The sequence below is a fragment of the Tinamus guttatus genome, unplaced genomic scaffold (assembly GCF_059628265.1).
Source record: "Tinamus guttatus ecotype Peru unplaced genomic scaffold, ASM5962826v1 Tinamus_guttatus_pri_ptg000665l, whole genome shotgun sequence".
NCBI lineage: Eukaryota > Metazoa > Chordata > Aves > Tinamiformes > Tinamidae > Tinamus > Tinamus guttatus.
In genome coordinates this window covers 187511-211796 of record NW_028289199.1, presented here as the reverse complement: position 1 = coordinate 211796, position 24286 = coordinate 187511, and the positions used below count along the sequence as shown (strand labels likewise).

General features: G+C 55.6%; 2 protein-coding genes across 2 annotated transcripts; both read right to left on the bottom strand.

Moving 5' to 3' along the window:
* Positions 1 to 312: 312 nt before the first annotated feature.
* LOC148591953 (SUN domain-containing protein 3-like) lies at positions 313 to 11885 on the bottom strand. Its single transcript, XM_088536411.1, has 8 exons — positions 11787 to 11885; positions 3098 to 3138; positions 2722 to 2881; positions 2253 to 2337; positions 1985 to 2097; positions 1140 to 1307; positions 710 to 799; positions 313 to 465 (listed from the first exon to the last, which is right to left on the bottom strand). The coding sequence occupies exons 1-8, from the start codon at positions 11883 to 11885 to the stop codon at positions 313 to 315; spliced, it is 909 nt and encodes a 302-aa protein (XP_088392537.1).
* A 503-nt stretch (positions 11886 to 12388) lies between these two features.
* Positions 12389 to 23961, bottom strand: LOC148591952 (SUN domain-containing protein 3-like). The gene is made up of 8 exons (XM_088536409.1): positions 23905 to 23961; positions 15174 to 15214; positions 14798 to 14957; positions 14329 to 14413; positions 14061 to 14173; positions 13216 to 13383; positions 12786 to 12875; positions 12389 to 12541 (listed from the first exon to the last, which is right to left on the bottom strand). The coding sequence occupies exons 1-8, from the start codon at positions 23959 to 23961 to the stop codon at positions 12389 to 12391; spliced, it is 867 nt and encodes a 288-aa protein (XP_088392535.1).
* Positions 23962 to 24286: the final 325 nt, after the last annotated feature.

Here is a 24286-nt window from a genome sequence, read left to right as displayed (position 1 = left end):
CAAAGAGAAGAGCCGTCCTTCCCCTCCGGCAGACAGCTCCTTTTATCAGGAGTGGTGCAAGCGCAACTGGCTCTTAGCGGCACTGAGGTGGGAGGCAGGCTGGCTGCGCCTGCAGAGTGAAGGTGCCACATCCCTGTGCTGAGGGATCACAGGAGCTGTGGGGGATACCTTTCCAAGAGCCTCCTGCCCTCCTGCCTCTCTCTTCATGTGCTCAGCATGCGTAGCTTGTGCAGCTTGCCTCAGGAATTGAACTCCAGGGGCCACGCATAACACCAATGTGAAATGACACACGACTGACTCCTTTATTTTGGTTCACAGGACCTCTCTGCTCTCCTGGCTCAGCTGGAACCTCTGAGCTGCCATTATCCCATGAACCTGCAGTCGGTAAAGGCAGGTGTACTCGCGCTTCCCCCAGTTGCTCTGCACCTGGAATTTGATGAACTGGAAGGCTCTGGGAAGCTGCTTCTGTAAAGGAAACGTGGGGAGCCATCATTACTCACTTGTAAAGAACAAGAGCACAGCATAGTGCTGTTCTTTGCCAGAGCTAGCCCTGCTGGGAAGCAAAAAGTATCCCTGGGCCAGGAGGCAGCCACAGTTCCCAAGGCAGAGCCACCAGGCACAGGACTCTCTGGGTCACACTCTGCTGCCCAAGCCCTTGCAGACAAACTCAGCTCCCTCCTTGCGTGGTGCCCACACGCACTCACAGTACCTTGAGGTGGAAGGTCTGAACCGCCTCTTGCTCCACATCATATGCAAAAAGCCCCAGGAGCTCTTCTTCTGGCCCTTCCTCATCCACGCCCTTAAAAGCAACCGACAAGGGCAGCCGGTCACGCTCAAGCAGAGCCAAAGGAGAAGAGCCCGCTCAGTCACCATTGGGAAGCCTGCATTATGTCCCACTCCTCTAGCAACAGCTGGGAATTGTGGCTGTGCATCAGGCGCTATTTTAGCCAGTGCTCCAAGACCCCGACACCCAGAAAGCACAACGCTGGAGAGGCCAAACCGCACCGGAGCTCCCCACATGGCCCATGCAGGACACGCTGCCCTGTAGCAACAAGGCCGCCCTTCTCGGAGAGGAGGCGCCAAGACAACGAGGCCTCCCTTGGCCCTTCCCTCCCGGCAGGTGCAAAGCAGAGACTTACAAAGACGGCAAAATCTTTGGGGGCGCTGCTCACTTCCCCAGATGGAGACACCGCCTTTGAGATGTGCTCCACGGTGACAGCCACTGGCCAGATGTGCTGCGGCAGACGTATGACCACATGGCCCTCCGCTCCTTGGAAAGCCCAGCATTGACCAGGGGAGGTCTTTGGCTGCAAGCAGAAAGCAGCCTCCTTCAGAGACAAGGCCCTCCAAGACCCACAGTGGCACACTGGGGGCTGTGCAAGAAGCGCACACCTGGGGCTGGCATGGTGCATGGAGAGGCACACAAGGAGCGCAAAGGGGAAGGAGGACACTGGCCACCTGTGCTCAGCAGACCAAAACCCTCAGTAGGAAACAACTCAGAGCGAGTGCCTTCCCAAAAGACGCTCTCATTTTGCACGCCACTGAGAGAGAGCACAGGGCTCCCTAGTGGAGACCATGCCAGAGCCTTCAAAGCCTGAGGTAGTGGCAAGGCCCATACGAGCCCCCCTCAAGGGCTCATATGAGCCCCCACACTTCCTTCAAGAGGACAGACCCCAGCAGGCCCTCCTCAACCTCCCTCTCTCAAAAAGGGGGCCCTCACGTGAAGGGAGCAAAATGCAGCTGCCAAGGACCAGGTCCCCAGAAAAATGCCACCAACACTTGTGGGCAGCTTGCTGCTGTTGGCTTCAGCCCTGTCTCCTCCCAGGCGGGAGTGCTGTGGCCAAGGGCACGTGGTGGTCAGGAAGAGGGGCAGTGCAGTAGGACTCAGTGAGCCTGGGGCTGTGAAGGGAGGTGCTTGGCCTTGGTGCCGCGGCTAGAAACAAGGAACTGCCTCGGACGTCCTGCATGCTCTCCACGCTGTTACCTGCAAAATGGTGTCCGGAGGATTGGCCAGGGTAAAGACTTGACAAAGCCAGCAAGCTCCAGAGTCTCGCCCATTGTAAGTCTCCGATGTGCGGGCTGAATCGATGGTGGCCCCTGAAATGCACATGCAAAGCAGCTGCCTAGGACACTCCAAGAACTAGGAGAAGCAGTGAGCTAGCCGGGATCTCTGAGGCTGCAAGCCCACCTACGCGTCCTTCTGGGGAGGCCCATACACCAGCCCAGTGCCCGCACACTTTCCAAAGGCCTACCTGTGCTTTTCAGAGCCCAGTCAGCCATCTCAAGATACTTGGCCCCTATGCGCTCAAGAGCTGCCCGGGTCAACGCGAGAAGGGCCTGAGGAAAACATTGCAAGGGCAGAGATGGAAATGAACACAGAGAATGAGAGCAGCTCCTCAATGGGCACGCCTGCATGAACACTAAGTGCGAGCCAAGGGCAGCCGCGCAGTGCGTCTGCCTAGGGCAGCTCCCGGTGGGGAATGGTGCCACAGCTTTTGGTGAGCGCTTTGTGACGAGTCAAGGGGGCAGGGCAGGAGAACAGCAGTCTCCAGAGCCGCAGTGCAGACCTCGCTCAGCTCCCCGCTGCCCCAAGGAGCCCTGAGAGCCACCTTTGCCACGGGCAGCAAGAGGGCACAGTCACTCTGAAAGGGCCAAGAGCAAGCAGCAGCGGGGAGCCTCCAAACGAGAGCAAGGCCTGGCATCAAATGACAGCCTCTTTACCTCTCTCTTCTCAGTGGCCATCTCCCTCTCCTCCAAGACGTCTTCCACGGAGCGCAGGATGGCCTCTTGTTCGTGCCTTATCTCTTCATGCAGGCGAGTCACCTGCTTTTCTAGAAGCTCCCGCTCTCTCGTTTTCTCCTTGAGCAACCCCAACGTGTTGCTAAAGACAAAGGGAAAGCGGGTCTTGTGCAGCAGCTGTGCAGCCCCTGCAGGCAGCTCCCCAATGCACTCGCAAGCACGCTGCCCCCTTTTGTCCCCATCCCCTTCCCTCTCTCGCATTAACAAAGGCTTCCCTTGCAGTCTGAGCACAGGCGGCAGCCTGCAGCCCTGCCTGTTTTTCCATTGAAACCGCTGCGGGCCAAGGAAGCACTCTTACCTGAGAGCTGAGAGCTCAGCTTCAGGCACGCCGGCCTTCTCCTGAAACACAAAGACCCTCCGTGAGAGCAAGTCCCACGAGCAGCGTGGGCACTTCCCACGGGAGCCTTCCCTGGGAGGCAGAGGCAGCAGGGGCTGCTGCTTTCCAGCACTCTGGAGCAAGGCAGAGCAGTGAGGCCTCTCAGCAGCCAGTGTCTTGGGGCAGCCCATTTCCTCCTGGAGCACTTGCAGGCTCCAGGAGCTAAGGCAAGAGCAAAGGCACCTCCTGCCCAAGGTCTCTCGTCTGCTGCCTATCAAGCTACAGAGCTGGCTCCAGTGGGGAGATCTTGGCCTCACAGCTCATTCAACAGCTATGCAGGCACAATGACAAGCACAAGCATCTCCACAAGTCCCTCTCCCGCGCTGATCTCTGTGAGGACAAGTCCTGCAAAGCTGCACCACATTCCGAACTTTTGTAGAGGGGGCAGGAGCTCCGCTCTTCGGCCTTCTCCACACTTTTCTTTCCCACAACAAGAGGCACGTACCAGCAGCACTCCCTCTTTGCACTTCGTCTTGGCGAGGAGCAAGCCCCAGCAGTAAACGCCAACTGCAAGCCACCATATCAAGAGTCAGTTCTACTAAGGAGGTTTCTAATGGTCCCCGCAGCCACATTTCCTCCTCCCACACCAAGGGGCGAGAGCTTGGCTTGCAGAGCTGGAGCTGCATCCAGAGCAAAAGGAGGATGTGGCCCCGACCTCTGGAGCACCCTCCGCACATAAGAGCCTGGGGAATGCAGACACATGGCAGCCACAGCCCCACACCCTAGGAAGCCCTGTGCTACTGAGGCAGAGAAAATGCACCAGCCCATGGATATTTCTGCACAAACATTCCATCCCAAGAGCTTCTGAAGCAGGGAGGCACCTCTAGCCATAATGCTCCTATGCACTCCACTCTTTCATACTGCCTGAACCCATGGAAGGCAGGAGGCAGGCTGTGCTCCCCCTAACTGACCCGCCCTGGCATTCCCAGCTTCCCATCTTGGAGATCACAGGATCTACCGCCTCTCCCTCCCCCTCAAAGCTGCCCTCCAGCATGCCTGGGCAGCTCCAAAACATGGTTGGTCAGCACTGCTCACCAGCAAACACTGGGGCCAGCAGGAGAAGGACCTTGATGAGCCTTCTGCCACCCCGAGGTGAGGAGATGCATGGCCTGCAGGAGAAGGAATGCAGGTGTTCTCCCAGCCTAAAGCTGAGCTTTGGTGTCCCGCTCTAGTGCCTGGGGGCTCCACTTCCGTCAGGTTTCCCAGTGCGGCAGGACGGAGAAGCCCCGCGGCCTTCAGGAAGCTCTGCGGTGGAGCAGCCCTCCCTGTGCGCGCTGAGGCAGATGAAGACCTCTGGCTTGCACACACACAGTCCCTGCCAGGTGTCGTGTTCTGGCCCGACACAGTGTGGTGCCCCTGGGCTCTCCCAAGGAGAACGGGCTGTGCCTGGTGCCCTGAAAGGCTCTGCTGGGCTGCCTGGCTCCCCAGGCTGGAGGGCAGTGCTGCCCACAGCCCAGTGCTCAGGAGCGCTCTGGCCCCACCAAGGACGCTGCCAGGAGGCACACAGGGCTTCTGCTCTTCTCCCTCCCTGCTCTTTGGGCCCCATTGCACCCACCGGACCAGACCGGCTGGCATCTCTGCTCTGCTCCAGGAAAGCTTCCAGCAAGAGAGAAAAGGTCGCTGATCTGCAAAGACACCAACGTCTCTTCCCAAGCACTTGCTGGCCTCTGCAAACCTGTTCACTCGCAGAGCTACAGCCCTCTGCGCACTGGCCTTTTATGTAGGGCAGCTGAGGATGAGGTCACAAGAGCCAAGTGCTGTGAGGGCAGGGGCCACCTGTGATGACCTGCGCAGAGGGGCCTTAGCGCAGAGTGAGGCCGCAGTCTGTGGCCTCTGTGTGGCTCTGCTGCAGCCTCTGCAGTCCCCTCTCAGCCTTCTCTTCTCCAGGCTGAACAGGCCCAGCCCTCTCCGTCTTTCTCTTTCCTCATAGGGCAGATGTTCCAGGCCTCTAATCATCCTTGTAGCCCTGTGCTGGACTCTCTCCAGCAGCTCCACATCCCTCTTGTCCTGTGGGGCCCAGAACTGGACACAATACTCCAGATGTGGCCTCACCAAGGCTGAGTAGAGGGGCAGGATCCCCTCCCTCGACCTGCTGGAGACGCTCTTCTTAATGCACCCCAGGATCCCATTGGCCTTCTTGGCCACAAGGGCACACTGCTGCCTCATGGTCAACTTGTCGTCCACCATGACACCCAGGTCCCTCTCTGCAGAGTTGCTCTCCAGAAAGTCAGTCCCCAGCCTGTACTGGTGTCTGGGGTTATTCCTCCCCAGGTGCAGGATCTTGCACTTGGCTTTGTTGAATTGCATGAGGTTTTTCACCACGCACTCGTCCAGTCTGTCCAGGTCCCTCTGGATGGCAGCGCAGCCCTCTGGGGTATCGGCTACTCCTCCCAGTTTCGTGTCATCAGCAAACTTGCTGAGGGAGCACTCTGTGCCTTCATCCAGGTCATTGATGAATAAATTGAACAGGACTGGACCAAGGACTGACCCCTGAGGGACACCGCTAGCTACAGGCCTCCAACTAGATTCTGCACTGCTGATCACCACCCTCTGAGCTCTGCCATCCAGCCAGTTCCTAATCCCCCTCACTGTGCACTCATCTATCCCACACTTCCAGAGCTTACCCAGGAGGATGTTGTGAGGGATGGTGTCAAAAGCCTTGGTGAAGTCGAGATAGACGACATCCACCACTCTCCCCTCATCTATCCAGCTGGTCGTTACATCATAGAAGGCTATCAGATTAGTCAAGCAAGATTTCCCCTTGGTGAATCCATGCTGACTACTCTTGAGCACCTTCTTGTCCTCCATGTGCCCGGAGACAACAGCCAGTATGAGCCGTTCCATCACTTTTCCGGGGACGGAGGTGAGACTGACTGGCCTGTAGTTGCCTGGCTCCTCCTTCTTGCCTTTTTTGAAGACTGCCGTGACACTGGCCTTCTTCCAGTCTTCCGGCACCTCCCCACATCTCCAGGATCTTACAAAGATGATGGAGAGTGGCCTAGCTATGACCTCTGCCAGCTCACGCAGCACTCTGGGGTGCATCCCATCAGGGCCCATGGATTTGTGGATATCGAGGTTCCTTAGGTGCTCTCTGACCCAATCTTCCTCTACCCAGGGCAAGTCTTCCTCTCCCCCGGCTTCTTCTCTTGTCCCTAGGGCCTGGAGCTCTAAAGGGCTGCCCTTGGTAAACACCGAAGCAAAGAAGGCATTCAGCAACTCTGCTTTTTTGTGTTATTTGTAACCAGGGTGCCCATCTCGTCCACCAGCGGACCCAGCCGGCTAGGCTGGCCGCCTGTTCATGCAACCCTCCTGTGTGCTGCCCACAGGGCCCCACGCTGGCAGTGCTGCTCTGCGGCGCAGTGGGCTGAGAGGCCACAAGGTGACTCCTCTATGACCAAGGTGGTCAGGGCACACCCAGCTGGCCCAGCGTCAATGCACCTGGCAACACCCTGGCCAGGCTCTGTGGCTGTGGAGGACGAACGGAGCAATCAGCGGGCATTTCACATTGCTCAGGATGTGTTTGGCGGTGCCATTACACCCATCCCACTGCCTCTCCTGAGAGTGCGGAGCCCTCATTTGGTGCATTCCTAGGTTTGGTCCTTTAGTTTTGGGTGACATTTGGTTTAAGGAGTGTTCACTCATTCATCCCTGGCAAACACTACCCATGGAGAAGCCCTCTGCTCCTCCGGTGACTCCTTACTCCCTTCCTGAAGCATGGGCATATTTCCTCAGCCTTATATCATGTGGGACAGCCCCAGCAGAAACCTCTTGATCACTCCCTCTCTCCAGAGCCACTGGGCATCTCTAACTGAGGGCTCAGCACAAGAGAGATCTGGAACTTCTAGAGAGGGTCCAGTGCGGAGCAACAATGATGGTTTAAGGGATTGGAGCATCTGTTGTACGAGGAAAGACTACTAAGTGATCGAGGCCTGTTTACCCTCTAGAAAAGACTGAGAGGAGATCTGATCAATATGTATAAAAACCTGAGGGGAGAATGTAAAGAAGATGGGGACAAACTCTTCTCGGTGGCCAGGGACAGGACAAGGGGTAATGGATATAAATGAAAACACAGGAAGTTCCATCTCCATGTGAGGAAGAACTTCTTTCTTGGGAGGGTGTCAGAGCCCTGGAACAGGCTGCCCAGAGAGGCTGTGGAGTTTCCTTCTCTGGAGATCTTCAAACCTGCCTGGATGCCACCCTGTGCCACGTGCCCTGGGTGTCCCTGCTGGGGCAGGGGGGTTGGACTAGGTGATCTCTGGAGGTGCCTTCCAACACCAGCCATTCTGTGATTCTGTGAGGCCAGCCCTGTCCTCATGCCAGTTTACCATCTGTGCCCTTCCTCCCAGCACTGCAGAGGGAAAAGGAGGTGACTAACTGATGCACACATCCCCCAGTAGATTATGTCCACTCCATATGTGAAAGGACTCTTTAACATTCAGAAACCCACTTTGCTCATGTTTGCAAAATGATCATTGGAGCAATCGGATGAAAAAGTTTTGCACTTATACCTCCCTCAGGTGACAACCACATTCACAAGTTCCTCTAAGAATGAAACTGGACTGAGCTGGGGCAGAGGAGTTCACTTTCACAGTAAAGATTTCCAAATTCTTTTCTCTCTGCCCTGAGAGAGATAGAGAAAATGATGGAGAGAGCAACATGGTTTGCGAGTCGCTTGGTGAGCACAGCAAGGAGAGAAATGCTCTGGAGAAGCTGTGCTTTCCAAGAGGACAGCATGCACCTTGACAGCACAGAGAAGCAGTCAGGGCTCCTAAAGATGGTTCTCCTGAAAGGAGAGTCAGCTCATTCCCCAGCCTGGTCAGAAGGGGACCGTGGCTGCTCACTGCCATGAAGACAGCACCATGCAGGACACTCGGGGCTGGTGTCTTTTTTACAACTGAACACCACCAACAGGGCTGAGAGCAACCTCAGCGTGTGTCTTCAGGCCAGTTTCAGCCTACAGACAAGACTAACATCATCGTCTTGACCTTGTGAGGCTTTGTCTGACCTGCTCCTTAGAATGTGCAAGCAGAGAGACACCCCTGGACAGGGAGCTGCCTCTGTGAGGCTTCTGGAAGGCAGGAAGGAGCACACACAGGATGGGATGGGATCTATGAGCACTGGTACGTGCCTCTTGTTGTGGGAAAGAAAAGTGTGCTGAAGGCCGTAGAGCCTCCAACTCCAAATCCAGGCCTCCAACTAGACTCGGCACCACTGATCACCACCCTCTGAGCTCTGCCATCCAGCCAGTTCCTAATCCACCTCACTGTGCACTCATCTATCCCACACTTACGGAGCTTGCCCAGGAGGATGTTGTGAGGGATGGTGTCGGAAGCCTTGGTGAAGTCGAGATAGATGACACCCACCGCTCTCCCCTCATCTATCCAGCCGGTCGTTCCATCATAGAAGGCTATCAGATTAGTCAAGCAAGATTTCCCCTTGGTGAATCCATGCTGACTAGTCTTGAGCACCTTCTTGTCCTCCATGTGCCCAGAGACAACAGCCAGTATGAGCCATTCCATCACTTTTCCGGGGATGGAGGTGAGGCTCACTGGATGTAGCTGCCTGTGTCCTTCTTCTTGCCTTTTTGGAAGACTGGCGTGACATTGGCCTTCTTCCAGTCCTAAGATCTCACAACCAGAGGCAGCTCTGTGGCTTGATAAGGCAGCAGACGAGAGGTCTTGGGCAGCCGACGAGAGGCCTTGGGCAGGAGGTGCCTTTGCTCTTGCCTTAGCTCCTGGAGCCTGCAAGTGCTCCAGGAGGAAATGGGCTGCCCCAAGACACTGGCTGCTGAGAGGCCTCACTCCTCTGCCCTGCTCCAAAGTGCTGGAAAGCAGCAGCCACTGCTGCCTCTGCCTCCTAGGGAAGGCTCCCGTGGGAAGTGCCCACGCTGCTCGTGGGACTTGCTCTCACGGAGGGCCTTTGTGTTGCAGGAGAAGGCCGGCGTGCCTGAAGCTGAGCTCTCAGCTCTCAGGTCAGAACGGTTTCTTTTCCTGCACCTGCGTGAATGGAAAAACAGGCAGGGCTGCAGGGTGCCACCTCTGCTCAGAGTGCAAGGGAAGCCTTTGTTAATGTGGGCACGAATATGAGGCCATCCTGCGCTCCGTGGAAGACGTCCTGGCCCCTGGAGTTCAATTCCTGAGGCAAGCTGCACAAGCTACGCATGCTGAGCACATGAAGAGAGAGGCAGGAGGGCAGCTGGTGCTCTGCAAAGCATGACTCTGCTCTTCCAGGCAGTCTGAGGGCACTTGTTCGCTTCTTTCAAGTCAGTCAGCAGCTTGTTTCAAGTGCAGCATGAGGAAGCAAAAAGCCTCTTGGAAAGGTATCCCCCACAGCTCCTGTGATCCCTCAGCACAGGGATGTGGCACCTTCACTCTGCAGGCGCAGCGAGCCTGCCTCCCGCCTCAGTGCGGCTAAGAGCCGGTTGCGCTTGCACCACTCCTGATAAAAGTTGTTGTCTGCCGGAGGGGAAGGACGGCTCTTGTCTGGCGTGCAGAGGTTTGGACACTCATTGACAGCCCCAGCTCCTCGGCAGGACACAGGGGCGGCCAAGGGTGTCACCCTCCCCATCAGCCCTGCATTGGGAGCAGCAATGGCACAAGCAAATAGAGGCCACTCACCCCATGTGTCCACTGCTCTCATGACCAGCACACCCTTAACTCTGTGTGCAGTCTCTCTGGGCAGCCCCTTCCCCAGGAAAGACCACGAGTCCTGGCCCTGGGGCACGTCAGGGGAGGTGCCGCCTACCCCGAGCTCACACACATAGGGAGAGGTTTTTCATATCTTCCCCAGCACAAGCACACCATTGCTCCTCTGCTACTATTGCAGACGTCCCTGCTCCCCAGAGCCTTTCCCACCTCTGTGTGCCCATGCTAGGCTGGCCAGCTGTTCGTGCAACCCTCCTGTGTGCTGCCCACAGGGCCCCACGCTGGTAGTGCTGCTCTGCGGAGCAGTGGGCTGAGAGGCCACAAGGTGACTCCTCACTGGCCACAGTGGTCAGGGCACACAGGGACATCAATTTTTAAGGTTCTTTCCAGAGCCATGGCAGCTCTGGTTAATGACACTGCAACTCTTTTTGCAGCTTCATCCGCTTTCCAATTTCCTCTGGTTACATTGGTTTGTCCAGGCTCGTATGCCTTGCAGGGCATCACTCTTATCTTGAGGTTTATTAACAGCCTCAAGTAGCACCATTAATCTCTTTTGCTGCATTTATGGAGTATCCTTGAGAAGATAACAATCCCCTTTCCTTCCAAATTGCCCAAGTGCGTGTACTACCCCAAAGGTATATTTCAAGTCAAGATAGATATTGGTCCACTTTCCTTCTCCTAACTTCAGAGCCTGTGTTAAAGCAATAAGTTCAGCTTTCTGAGCTGATGTATTTACTGTCAATGCTTTTGCCTCTATTTCTTCTAGGGAGACAATCACACAACCGATCTTCTCTTCTGTTTTCAACCAAACAGCTTCCATCAGTCAAGAACTCCCAGGCTGGATTTTGGAAAGGAGGATCTCTCAGGTCTGAACACCCGGAGCACATGTGTCCAATACTTGCTCATGTACCCTGTAACAAGGTAACAGTAGGCTTTGTACCTTGCCACATACCCTGTTCTTTTGACAAAACATTACCAAAGAGTAGGGTGATGTTTAAAGCCTTGAGGGAGCACGATCCAGGACAGATGCATCCTGCTGTGGGCCTTTCTTATTAAAAGGAAAAAACTTACAACTGTGTTCTTCCCAAATGATACAAAAGAAAGTGTCTTTTAAATCCAATAGTATAAAAGAGGCTTTACACAATTATTGTTCTTAAGAGTAGAAGGCTTAGGTACAACTGGATATACATCAACCACTCTTTAAACGAGAGCCCTTCGAGCTCATCCTCTGATTGTCTTTGTTGTAAAGACTTTGCCCCCGGCTTTAATTCTACTCTTATTGGTGAAATACCACTGGACAGAACCCTCCAGCTAGCCTCGGCATTGTTGATCACAACCCTCAGAGCTCTGCCATCCAGCCAGTCCTTGATCCACCCACATGGACCTTGAACCAGCCAGTCCTTGAACCACACTTCTGGAGCTTCCCAGATTCCCTATAAAGATGTATGGGAGACAATGGGAATGAGGAGCTTACTTAAGACCTGCTTTACAAACACGTTCTCCTGCTTGCTTCTGTGACTTTCATCACTGCAGTCAGCAGCTACTCCAGCAATGGGCAGATCTCCTGTCCTGTCTCCCTTAAGCTTTACCTAAAGAAAGGCCAAGGAGCAATCGAGACCCCTTCCCCTCCACGGGTCCGCGGGATTTCAGGCAGCCGTCCCCCCAGCACCTCCAAATCCTCCTTCCAGATAGCGTATCGGAGGAGACCCACATGTAAAGCTGGTGACGAACAAGCCAGAGCATTGCAAATGCTGAGCGAGGGCAGTACCTGTGCAGAGGATAAAGATGTTGCTCGCAAGGGCCCTTGTCCCCGAGTCGCAAGGCAGACAAGCCGCAGCTTCTTTGCAAGCAGCCTGCATGGGGCAAGGGCTTCCCAGTGTGCTTTCTGCCAGTGGGGGGACTGCGCACGCCTGGGCTCTGCAGGCATCATGCACACAGCCAAGGGGGCTCCCAGCACTTGCCCTCACAGCCACGGTCATAAGCTTGTTCCCAGAGGACTGGGAACTGACCTCTGTTAGCAAATGATCATGGTAGCCCAGTGCTGGGCAGAGCTGCAGCAGCTTCATGTCCCTGCTACTGCTGAGGGTAAATATGTGCTTGCTCTGCCCTCAACAACCCTAGGAAGCCAAGGCAGGGGCAGCAGTGCAGAAGCCGCAGGAATGCTGCTCTCAACAACAGCACATGGCTGTGCTCAACCACGGCACATGGCAAGCTCCAGACTCTCACACACTCTAAGTCTCTGCCCTGTTGCCTGCACCAAAGAGAAGAGCCGTCCTTCCCCTCCGGCAGACAGCTCCTTTTATCAGGAGTGGTGCAAGCGCAACTGGCTCTTAGCGGCACTGAGGTGGGAGGCAGGCTGGCTGCGCCTGCAGAGTGAAGGTGCCACATCCCTGTGCTGAGGGATCACAGGAGCTGTGGGGGATACCTTTCCAAGAGCCTCCTGCCCTCCTGCCTCTCTCTTCATGTGCTCAGCATGCGTAGCTTGTGCAGCTTGCCTCAGGAATTGAACTCCAGGGGCCACGCATAACACCAATGTGAAATGACACACGACTGACTCCTTTATTTTGGTTCACAGGACCTCTCTGCTCTCCTGGCTCAGCTGGAACCTCTGAGCTGCCATTATCCCATGAACCTGCAGTCGGTAAAGGCAGGTGTACTCGCGCTTCCCCCAGTTGCTCTGCACCTGGAATTTGATGAACTGGAAGGCTCTGGGAAGCTGCTTCTGTAAAGGAAACGTGGGGAGCCATCATTACTCACTTGTAAAGAACAAGAGCACAGCATAGTGCTGTTCTTTGCCAGAGCTAGCCCTGCTGGGAAGCAAAAAGTATCCCTGGGCCAGGAGGCAGCCACAGTTCCCAAGGCAGAGCCACCAGGCACAGGACTCTCTGGGTCACACTCTGCTGCCCAAGCCCTTGCAGACAAACTCAGCTCCCTCCTTGCGTGGTGCCCACACGCACTCACAGTACCTTGAGGTGGAAGGTCTGAACCGCCTCTTGCTCCACATCATATGCAAAAAGCCCCAGGAGCTCTTCTTCTGGCCCTTCCTCATCCACGCCCTTAAAAGCAACCGACAAGGGCAGCCGGTCACGCTCAAGCAGAGCCAAAGGAGAAGAGCCCGCTCAGTCACCATTGGGAAGCCTGCATTATGTCCCACTCCTCTAGCAACAGCTGGGAATTGTGGCTGTGCATCAGGCGCTATTTTAGCCAGTGCTCCAAGACCCCGACACCCAGAAAGCACAACGCTGGAGAGGCCAAACCGCACCGGAGCTCCCCACATGGCCCATGCAGGACACGCTGCCCTGTAGCAACAAGGCCGCCCTTCTCGGAGAGGAGGCGCCAAGACAACGAGGCCTCCCTTGGCCCTTCCCTCCCGGCAGGTGCAAAGCAGAGACTTACAAAGACGGCAAAATCTTTGGGGGCGCTGCTCACTTCCCCAGATGGAGACACCGCCTTTGAGATGTGCTCCACGGTGACAGCCACTGGCCAGATGTGCTGCGGCAGACGTATGACCACATGGCCCTCCGCTCCTTGGAAAGCCCAGCATTGACCAGGGGAGGTCTTTGGCTGCAAGCAGAAAGCAGCCTCCTTCAGAGACAAGGCCCTCCAAGACCCACAGTGGCACACTGGGGGCTGTGCAAGAAGCGCACACCTGGGGCTGGCATGGTGCATGGAGAGGCACACAAGGAGCGCAAAGGGGAAGGAGGACACTGGCCACCTGTGCTCAGCAGACCAAAACCCTCAGTAGGAAACAACTCAGAGCGAGTGCCTTCCCAAAAGACGCTCTCATTTTGCACGCCACTGAGAGAGAGCACAGGGCTCCCTAGTGGAGACCATGCCAGAGCCTTCAAAGCCTGAGGTAGTGGCAAGGCCCATACGAGCCCCCCTCAAGGGCTCATATGAGCCCCCACACTTCCTTCAAGAGGACAGACCCCAGCAGGCCCTCCTCAACCTCCCTCTCTCAAAAAGGGGGCCCTCACGTGAAGGGAGCAAAATGCAGCTGCCAAGGACCAGGGCCCCAGAAAAATGCCACCAACACTTGTGGGCAGCTTGCTGCTGTTGGCTTCAGCCCTGTCTCCTCCCAGGCGGGAGTGCTGTGGCCAAGGGCACGTGGTGGTCAGGAAGAGGGGCAGTGCAGTAGGACTCAGTGAGCCTGGGGCTGTGAAGGGAGGTGCTTGGCCTTGGTGCCGCGGCTAGAAACAAGGAACTGCCTCGGACGTCCTGCATGCTCTCCACGCTGTTACCTGCAAAATGGTGTCCGGAGGATTGGCCAGGGTAAAGACTTGACAAAGCCAGCAAGCTCCAGAGTCTCGCCCATTGTAAGTCTCCGATGTGCGGGCTGAATCGATGGTGGCCCCTGAAATGCACATGCAAAGCAGCTGCCTAGGACACTCCAAGAACTAGGAGAAGCAGTGAGCTAGCCGGGATCTCTGAGGCTGCAAGCCCACCTACGCGTCCTTCTGGGGAGGCCCATACACCAGCCCAGTGCCCGCACACTTTCCAAAGGCCTACCTGTGCTTTTCAGAGCCCAGTCAGCCATCTCAAGATACTTGGCCCCTATGCGCTCAAGAGCTGCCCGGGTCAACGCGAGAAGGGCCTGAGGAAAACATTGCAAGGGCAGAGATGGAAATGAACACAGAGAATGAGAGCAGCTCCTCAATGGGCACGCCTGCATGAACACTAAGTGCGAGCCAAGGGCAGCCGCGCAGTGCGTCTGCCTAGGGCAGCTCCCGGTGGGGAATGGTGCCACAGCTTTTGGTGAGCGCTTTGTGACGAGTCAAGGGGGCAGGGCAGGAGAACAGCAGTCTCCAGAGCCGCAGTGCAGACCTCGCTCAGCTCCCCGCTGCCCCAAGGAGCCCTGAGAGCCACCTTTGCCACGGGCAGCAAGAGGGCACAGTCACTCTGAAAGGGCCAAGAGCAAGCAGCAGCGGGGAGCCTCCAAACGAGAGCAAGGCCTGGCATCAAATGACAGCCTCTTTACCTCTCTCTTCTCAGTGGCCATCTCCCTCTCCTCCAAGACGTCTTCCACGGAGCGCAGGATGGCCTCATGTTCGTGCCCTATCTCTTCATGCAGGCGAGTCACCTGCTTTTCTAGAAGCTCCCGCTCTCTCGTTTTCTCCTTGAGCAACCCCAACGTGTTGCTAAAGACAAAGGGAAAGCGGGTCTTGTGCAGCAGCTGTGCAGCCCCTGCAGGCAGCTCCCCAATGCACTCGCAAGCACGCTGCCCCCTTTTGTCCCCATCCCCTTCCCTCTCTCGCATTAACAAAGGCTTCCCTTGCAGTCTGAGCACAGGCGGCAGCCTGCAGCCCTGCCTGTTTTTCCATTGAAACCGCTGCGGGCCAAGGAAGCACTCTTACCTGAGAGCTGAGAGCTCAGCTTCAGGCACGCCGGCCTTCTCCTGAAACACAAAGACCCTCCGTGAGAGCAAGTCCCACGAGCAGCGTGGGCACTTACCACGGGAGCCTTCCCTGGGAGGCAGAGGCAGCAGGGGCTGCTGCTTTCCAGCACTCTGGAGCAAGGCAGAGCAGTGAGGCCTCTCAGCAGCCAGTGTCTTGGGGCAGCCCATTTCCTCCTGGAGCACTTGCAGGCTCCAGGAGCTAAGGCAAGAGCAAAGGCACCTCCTGCCCAAGGTCTCTCGTCTGCTGCCTATCAAGCTACAGAGCTGGCTCCAGTGGGGAGATCTTGGCCTCACAGCTCATTCAACAGCTATGCAGGCACAATGACAAGCACAAGCATCTCCACAAGTCCCTCTCCCGCGCTGATCTCTGTGAGGACAAGTCCTGCAAAGCTGCACCACATTCCGAACTTTTGTAGAGGGGGCAGGAGCTCCGCTCTTCGGCCTTCTCCACACTTTTCTTTCCCACAACAAGAGGCACGTACCAGCAGCACTCCCTCTTTGCACTTCGTCTTGGCGAGGAGCAAGCCCCAGCAGTAAACACCAACTGCAAGCCACCATATCAAGAGTCAGTTCTACTAAGGAGGTTTCTAATGGTCCCCGCAGCCACATTTCCTCCTCCCACACCAAGGGGCGAGAGCTTGGCTTGCAGAGCTGGAGCTGCATCCAGAGCAAAAGGAGGATGTGGCCCCGACCTCTGGAGCACCCTCCGCACATAAGAGCCTGGGGAATGCAGACACATGGCAGCCACAGCCCCACACCCTAGGAAGCCCTGTGCTACTGAGGCAGAGAAAATGCACCAGCCCATGGATATTTCTGCACAAACATTCCATCCCAAGAGCTTCTGAAGCAGGGAGGCACCTCTAGCCATAATGCTCCTATGCACTCCACTCTTTCATACTGCCTGAACCCATGGAAGGCAGGAGGCAGGCTGTGCTCCCCCTAACTGACCCGCCCTGGCATTCCCAGCTTCCCATCTTGGAGATCACAGGATCTACCGCCTCTCCCTCCCCCTCAAAGCTGCCCTCCAGCATGCCTGGGCAGCTCCAAAACATGGTTGGTCAGCACTGCTCACCAGCAAACACTGGGGCCAGCAGGAGAAGGACCTTGATGAGCCTTCTGCCACCCCGAGGTGAGGAGATGCATGGCCTGCAGGAGAAGGAATGCAGGTGTTCTCCCAGCCTAAAGCTGAGCTTTGGTGTCCCGCTCTAGTGCCTGGGGGCTCCACTTCCGTCAGGTTTCCCAGTGCGGCAGGACGGAGAAGCCCCGCGGCCTTCAGGAAGCTCTGCGGTGGAGCAGCCCTCCCTGTGCGCGCTGAGGCAGATGAAGACCTCTGGCTTGCACACACACAGTCCCTGCCAGGTGTCGTGTTCTGGCCCGACACGGTGTGGTGCCCCTGGGCTCTCCCAAGGAGAACGGGCTGTGCCTGGTGCCCTGAAAGGCTCTGCTGGGCTGCCTGGCTCCCCAGGCTGGAGGGCAGTGCTGCCCACAGCCCAGTGCTCAGGAGCACTCTGGCCCCACCAAGGACGCTGCCAGGAGGCACACAGGGCTTCTGCTCTTCTCCCTCCCTGCTCTTTGGGCCCCATTGCACCCACCGGACCAGACCGGCTGGCATCTCTGCTCTGCTCCAGGAAAGCTTCCAGCAAGAGAGAAAAGGTCGCTGATCTGCAAAGACACCAACGTCTCTTCCCAAGCACTTGCTGGCCTCTGCAAACCTGTTCACTCGCAGAGCTACAGCCCTCTGCGCACTGGCCTTTTATGTAGGGCAGCTGAGGATGAGGTCACAAGAGCCAAGTGCTGTGAGGGCAGGGGCCACCTGTGATGACCTGCGCAGAGGGGCCTTAGCGCAGAGTGAGGCCGCAGTCTGTGGCCTCTGTGTGGCTCTGCTGCAGCCTCTGCAGTCCCCTCTCAGCCTTCTCTTCTCCAGGCTGAACAGGCCCAGCCCTCTCCGTCTTTCTCTTTCCTCATAGGGCAGATGTTCCAGGCCTCTAATCATCCTTGTAGCCCTGTGCTGGACTCTCTCCAGCAGCTCCACATCCCTCTTGTCCTGTGGGGCCCAGAACTGGACACAATACTCCAGATGTGGCCTCACCAAGGCTGAGTAGAGGGGCAGGATCCCCTCCCTCGACCTGCTGGAGACGCTCTTCTTAATGCACCCCAGGATCCCATTGGCCTTCTTGGCCACAAGGGCACACTGCTGCCTCATGGTCAACTTGTCGTCCACCATGACACCCAGGTCCCTCTCTGCAGAGCTGCTCTCCAGAAAGTCAGTCCCCAGCCTGTACTGGTGTCTGGGGTTATTCCTCCCCAGGTGCAGGATCTTGCACTTGGCTTTGTTGAATTGCATGAGGTTTTTCACCACGCACTCGTCCAGTCTGTCCAGGTCCCTCTGGATGGCAGCGCAGCCCTCTGGGGTATCGGCTACTCCTCCCAGTTTCGTGTCATCAGCAAACTTGCTGAGGGAGCACTCTGTGCCTTCATCCAGGTCATTGATGAATAAATTGAACAGGACTGGACCAAGGACTGACCCCTGAGGGACACCGCTAGCTACAGGCCTCCAACTAGATTCTGCACTGCTGATCACCACCCTCTGAGCTCTGCCATCCAGCCAGTTCCTAATCCCCCTCACTGTGCACTCATCTATCCCACACTTCCAGAGCTTACCCAGGAGGATGTTGTGAGGGATGGTGTCAAAAGCCTTGGTGAAGTCGAGATAGACGACATCCACCGCTCTCCCCTCATCTATCCAGCTGGTCGTTACATCATAGAAGGCTATCAGATTAGTCAAGCAAGATTTCCCCTTGGTGAATCCATGCTGACTACTCTTGAGCACCTCCTTGTCCTCCATGTGCCCGGAGACAACAGCCAGTATGAGCCGTTCCATCACTTTTCCGGGGACGGAGGTGAGACTGACTGGCCTGTAGTTGCCTGGCTCCTCCTTCTTGCCTTTTTTGAAGACTGCCGTGACACTGGCCTTCTTCCAGTCTTCCGGCACCTCCCCACATCTCCAGGATCTTACAAAGATGATGGAGAGTGGCCTAGCTATGACCTCTGCCAGCTCACGCAGCACTCTGGGGTGCATCCCATCAGGGCCCATGGATTTGTGGATATCGAGGTTCCTTAGGTGCTCTCTGACCCAATCTTCCTCTACCCAGGGCAAGTCTTCCTCTCCCCCGGCTTCTTCTCTTGTCCCTAGGGCCTGGAGCTCTAAAGGGCTGCCCTTGGTAAACACCGAAGCAAAGAAGGCATTCAGCAACTCTGCTTTTTTGTGTTATTTGTAACCAGGGTGCCCATCTCGTCCACCAGCGGACCCAGCCGGCTAGGCTGGCCGCCTGTTCATGCAACCCTCCTGTGTGCTGCCCACAGGGCCCCACGCTGGCAGTGCTGCTCTGCGGCGCAGTGGGCTGAGAGGCCACAAGGTGACTCCTCTATGACCAAGGTGGTCAGGGCACACCCAGCTGGCCCAGCGTCAATGCACCTGGCAACACCCTGGCCAGGCTCTGTGGCTGTGGAGGACGAACGGAGCAATCAGCGGGCATTTCACATTGCTCAGGATGTGTTTGGCGGTGCCATTACACCCATCCCACTGCCTCTCCTGAGAGTGCGGAGCCCTCATTTGGTGCATTCCTAGGTTTGGTCCTTTAGTTTTGGGTGACATTTGGTTTAAGGAGTGTTCACTCATTCATCCCTGGCAAACACTACCCATGGAGAAGCCCTCTGCTCCCCCGGTGACTCCTTACTCCCTTCCTGAAGCATGGGCATATTTCCTCAGCCTTATATCATGTGGGACAGCCCCAGCAGAAACCTCTTGATCACTCCCTCTCTCCAGAGCCACTGGGCATCTCTAACTGAGGGCTCAGCACAAGAGAGATCTGGAACTTCTAGAGAGGGTCCAGTGCGGAGCAACAATGATGGTTTAAGGGATTGGAGCATCTGTTGTACGAGGAAAGACTACTAAGTGATCGAGGCCTGTTTACCCTCTAGAAAAGACTGAGAGGAGATCTGATCAATATGTATAAAAACCTGAGGGGAGAATGTAAAGAAGATGGGGACAAACTCTTCTCGGTGGCCAGGGACAGGACAAGGGGTAAGGGATATAAATGAAAACACAGGAAGTTCCATCTCCATGTGAGGAAGAACTTCTTTCTTGGGAGGGTGTCAGAGCCCTGGAACAGGCTGCCCAGAGAGGCTGTGGAGTTTCCTTCTCTGGAGATCTTCAAACCTGCCTGGATGCCACCCTGTGCCACGTGCCCTGGGTGTCCCTGCTGGGGCAGGGGGGTTGGACTAGGTGATCTCTGGAGGTGCCTTCCAACACCAGCCATTCTGTGATTCTGTGAGGCCAGCCCTGTCCTCATGCCAGTTTACCATCTGTGCCCTTCCTCCCAGCACTGCAGAGGGAAAAGGAGGTGACTAACTGATGCACACATCCCCCAGTAGATTATGTCCACTCCATATGTGAAAGGACTCTTTAACATTCAGAAACCCACTTTGCTCATGTTTGCAAAATGATCATTGGAGCAATCGGATGAAAAAGTTTTGCACTTATACCTCCCTCAGGTGACAACCACATTCACAAGTTCCTCTAAGAATGAAACTGGACTGAGCTGGGGCAGAGGAGTTCACTTTCACAGTAAAGATTTCCAAATTCTTTTCTCTCTGCCCTGAGAGAGATAGAGAAAATGATGGAGAGAGCAACATGGTTTGCGAGTCGCTTGGTGAGCACAGCAAGGAGAGAAATGCTCTGGAGAAGCTGTGCTTTCCAAGAGGACAGCATGCACCTTGACAGCACAGAGAAGCAGTCAGGGCTCCTAAAGATGGTTCTCCTGAAAGGAGAGTCAGCTCATTCCCCAGCCTGGTCAGAAGGGGACCGTGGCTGCTCACTGCCATGAAGACAGCACCATGCAGGACACTCGGGGCTGGTGTCTTTTTTACAACTGAACACCACCAACAGGGCTGAGAGCAACCTCAGCGTGTGTCTTCAGGCCAGTTTCAGCCTACAGACAAGACTAACATCATCGTCTTGACCTTGTGAGGCTTTGTCTGACCTGCTCCTTAGAATGTGCAAGCAGAGAGACACCCCTGGACAGGGAGCTGCCTCTGTGAGGCTTCTGGAAGGCAGGAAGGAGCACACACAGGATGGGATGGGATCTATGAGCACTGGTACGTGCCTCTTGTTGTGGGAAAGAAAAGTGTGCTGAAGGCCGTAGAGCCTCCAACTCCAAATCCAGGCCTCCAACTAGACTCGGCACCACTGATCACCACCCTCTGAGCTCTGCCATCCAGCCAGTTCCTAATCCACCTCACTGTGCACTCATCTATCCCACACTTGCGGAGCTTGCCCAGGAGGATGTTGTGAGGGATGGTGTCGGAAGCCTTGGTGAAGTCGAGATAGATGACACCCACCGCTCTCCCCTCATCTATCCAGCCGGTCATTCCATCATAGAAGGCTATCAGATTAGTCAAGCAAGATTTCCCCTTGGTGAATCCATGCTGACTAGTCTTGAGCACCTTCTTGTCCTCCATGTGCCCAGAGACAACAGCCAGTATGAGCCATTCCATCACTTTTCCGGGGATGGAGGTGAGGCTCACTGGATGTAGCTGCCTGTGTCCTTCTTCTTGCCTTTTTGGAAGACTGGCGTGACATTGGCCTTCTTCCAGTCCTAAGATCTCACAACCAGAGGCAGCTCTGTGGCTTGATAAGGCAGCAGACGAGAGGTCTTGGGCAGCCGACGAGAGGCCTTGGGCAGGAGGTGCCTTTGCTCTTGCCTTAGCTCCTGGAGCCTGCAAGTGCTCCAGGAGGAAATGGGCTGCCCCAAGACACTGGCTGCTGAGAGGCCTCACTCCTCTGCCCTGCTCCAAAGTGCTGGAAAGCAGCAGCCCCTGCTGCCTCTGCCTCCTAGGGAAGGCTCCCGTGGGAAGTGCCCACGCTGCTCGTGGGACTTGCTCTCACGGAGGGCCTTTGTGTTGCAGGAGAAGGCCGGCGTGCCTGAAGCTGAGCTCTCAGCTCTCAGGTCAGAACGGTTTCTTTTCCTGCACCTGCGTGAATGGAAAAACAGGCAGGGCTGCAGGGTGCCACCTCTGCTCAGAGTGCAAGGGAACCCTTTGTTAATGTGGGCACGAATATGAGGCCATCCTGCGCTCCATGGAAGACGTCCTGGCCCCTGGAGTTCAATTCCTGAGGCAAGCTGCACAAGCTACGCATGCTGAGCACATGAAGAGAGAGGCAGGAGGGCAGCTGGTGCTCTGCAAAGCATGACTCTGCTCTTCCAGGCAGTCTGAGGGCACTTGTTCGCTTCTTTCAAGTCAGTCAGCAGCTTGTTTCAAGTGCAGCATGAGGAAGCAAAAAGCCTCTTGGAAAGGTATCCCCCACAGCTCCTGTGATCCCTCAGCACAGGGATGTGGCACCTTCACTCTGCAGGCGCAGCGAGCCTGCCTCCCGCCTCAGTGCGGCTAAGAGCCGGTTGCGCTTGCACCACTCCTGATAAAAGTTGTTGTCTGCCGGAGGGGAAGGACGGCTCTTGTCTGGCGTGCAGAGGTTTGGACACTCATTGACAGCCCCAGCTCCTCGGCAGGACACAGGGGCGGCCAAGGGTGTCACCCTCCCCATCAGCCCTGCATTGGGAGCAGCAATGGCACAAGCAAATAGAGGCCACTCACCCCATGTGTCCACTGCTCTCATGACCAGCACACCCTTAACTCTGTGTGCAGTCTCTCTGGGCAGCCCCTTCCCCAGGAAAGACCACGAGTCCTGGCCCTGGGGCACGTCAGGGGAGGTGCCGCCTACCCCGAGCTCACACACATAGGGAGAGGTTTTTCATATCTTCCCCAGCACAAGCACACCATTGCTCCTCTGCTATTATTGCAGACGTCCCTGCTCCCCAGAGCCTTTCCCACCTCTGTGTGCCCATGCTAGGCTGGCCAGCTGTTCGTGCAACCCTCCTGTGTGCTGCCCACAGGGCCCCACGCTGGTAGTGCTGCTCTGCGGAGCAGTGGGCTGAGAGGCCACAAGGTGACTCCTCACTGGCCACAGTGGTCAGGGCACACAGGGACATCAATTTTTAAGGTTCTTTCCAGAGCCATGGCAGCTCTGGTTAATGACACTGCAACTCTTTTTGCAGCTTCATCCGCTTTCCAATTTCCTCTGGTTACATTGGTTTGTCCAGGCTCGTATGCCTTGCAGGGCATCACTCTTATCTTGAGGTTTATTAACAGCCTCAAGTAGCACCATTAATCTCTTTTGCTGCATTTATGGAGTATCCTTGAGAAGATAACAATCCCCTTTCCTTCCAAATTGCCCAAGTGCGTGTACTACCCCAAAGGTATATTTCAAGTCAAGATAGATATTGGTCCACTTTCCTTCTCCTAACTTCAGAGCCTGTGTTAAAGCAATAAGTTCAGCTTTCTGAGCTGATGTATTTACTGTCAATGCTTTTGCCTCTATTTCTTCTAGGGAGACAATCACACAACCGATCTTCTCTTCTGTTTTCAACCAAACAGCTTCCATCAGTCAAGAACTCCCAGGCTGGATTTTGGAAAGGAGGATCTCTCAGGTCTGAACACCCGGAGCACATGTGTCCAATACTTGCTCATGTACCCTGTAACAAGGTAACAGTAGGCTTTGTACCTTGCCACATACCCTGTTCTTTTGACAAAACATTACCAAAGAGTAGGGTGATGTTTAAAGCCTTGAGGGAGCACGATCCAGGACAGATGCATCCTGCTGTGGGCCTTTCTTATTAAAAGGAAAAAACTTACAACTGTGTTCTTCCCAAATGATACAAAAGAAAGTGTCTTTTAAATCCAATAGTATAAAAGAGGCTTTACACAATTATTGTTCTTAAGAGTAGAAGGCTTAGGTACAACTGGATATACATCAACCACTCTTTAAACGAGAGCCCTTCGCGCTCATCCTCTGATTGTCTTTGTTGTAAAGACTTTGCCCCCGGCTTTAATTCTACTCTTATTGGTGAAATACCACTGGACAGAACCCTCCAGCTAGCCTCGGCATTGTTGATCACAACCCTCAGAGCTCTGCCATCCAGCCAGTCCTTGATCCACCCACATGGACCTTGAACCAGCCAGTCCTTGAACCACACTTCTGGAGCTTCCCAGATTCCCTGTAAAGATGTATGGGAGACAATGGGAATGAGGAGCTTACTTAAGACCTGCTTTACAAACACGTTCTCCTGCTTGCTTCTGTGACTTTCATCACTGCAGTCAGCAGCTACTCCAGCAATGGGCAGATCTCCTGTCCTGTCTCCCTTAAGCTTTACCTAAAGAAAGGCCAAGGAGCAATCGAGACCCCTTCCCCTCCACGGGTCCGCGGGATTTCAGGCAGCCGTCCCCCCAGCACCTCCAAATCCTCCTTCCAGATAGCGTATCGGAGGAGACCCACATGTAAAGCTGGTGACGAACAAGCCAGAGCATTGCAAATGCTGAGCGAGGGCAGTACCTGTGCAGAGGATAAAGATGTTGCTCGCAAGGGCCCTTGTCCCCGAGTCGCAAGGCAGACAAGCCGCAGCTTCTTTGCAAGCAGCCTGCATGGGGCAAGGGCTTCCCAGTGTGCTTTCTGCCAGTGGGGGGACTGCGCACGCCTGGGCTCTGCAGGCATCATGCACACAGCCAAGGGGGCTCCCAGCACTTGCCCTCACAGCCACGGTCGTAAGCTTGTTCCCAGAGGACTGGGAACTGACCTCTGTTAGCAAATGATCATGGTAGCCCAGTGCTGGGCAGAGCTGCAGCAGCTTCATGTCCCTGCTACTGCTGAGGGTAAATATGTGCTTGCTCTGCCCTCAACAACCCTAGGAAGCCAAGGCAGGGGCAGCAGTGCAGAAGCCGCAGGAATGCTGCTCTCAACAACAGCACATGGCTGTGCTCAACCACGGCACATGGCAAGCTCCAGACTCTCACACACTCTAAGTCTCTGCCCTGTTGCCTGCACCAAAGACAAGAGCCGTCCTTCCCCTCCGGCAGACAGCTCCTTTTATCAGGAGTGGTGCAAGCGCAACTGGCTCTTAGCGGCACTGAGGTGGGAGGCAGGCTGGCTGCGCCTGCAGAGTGAAGGTGCCACATCCC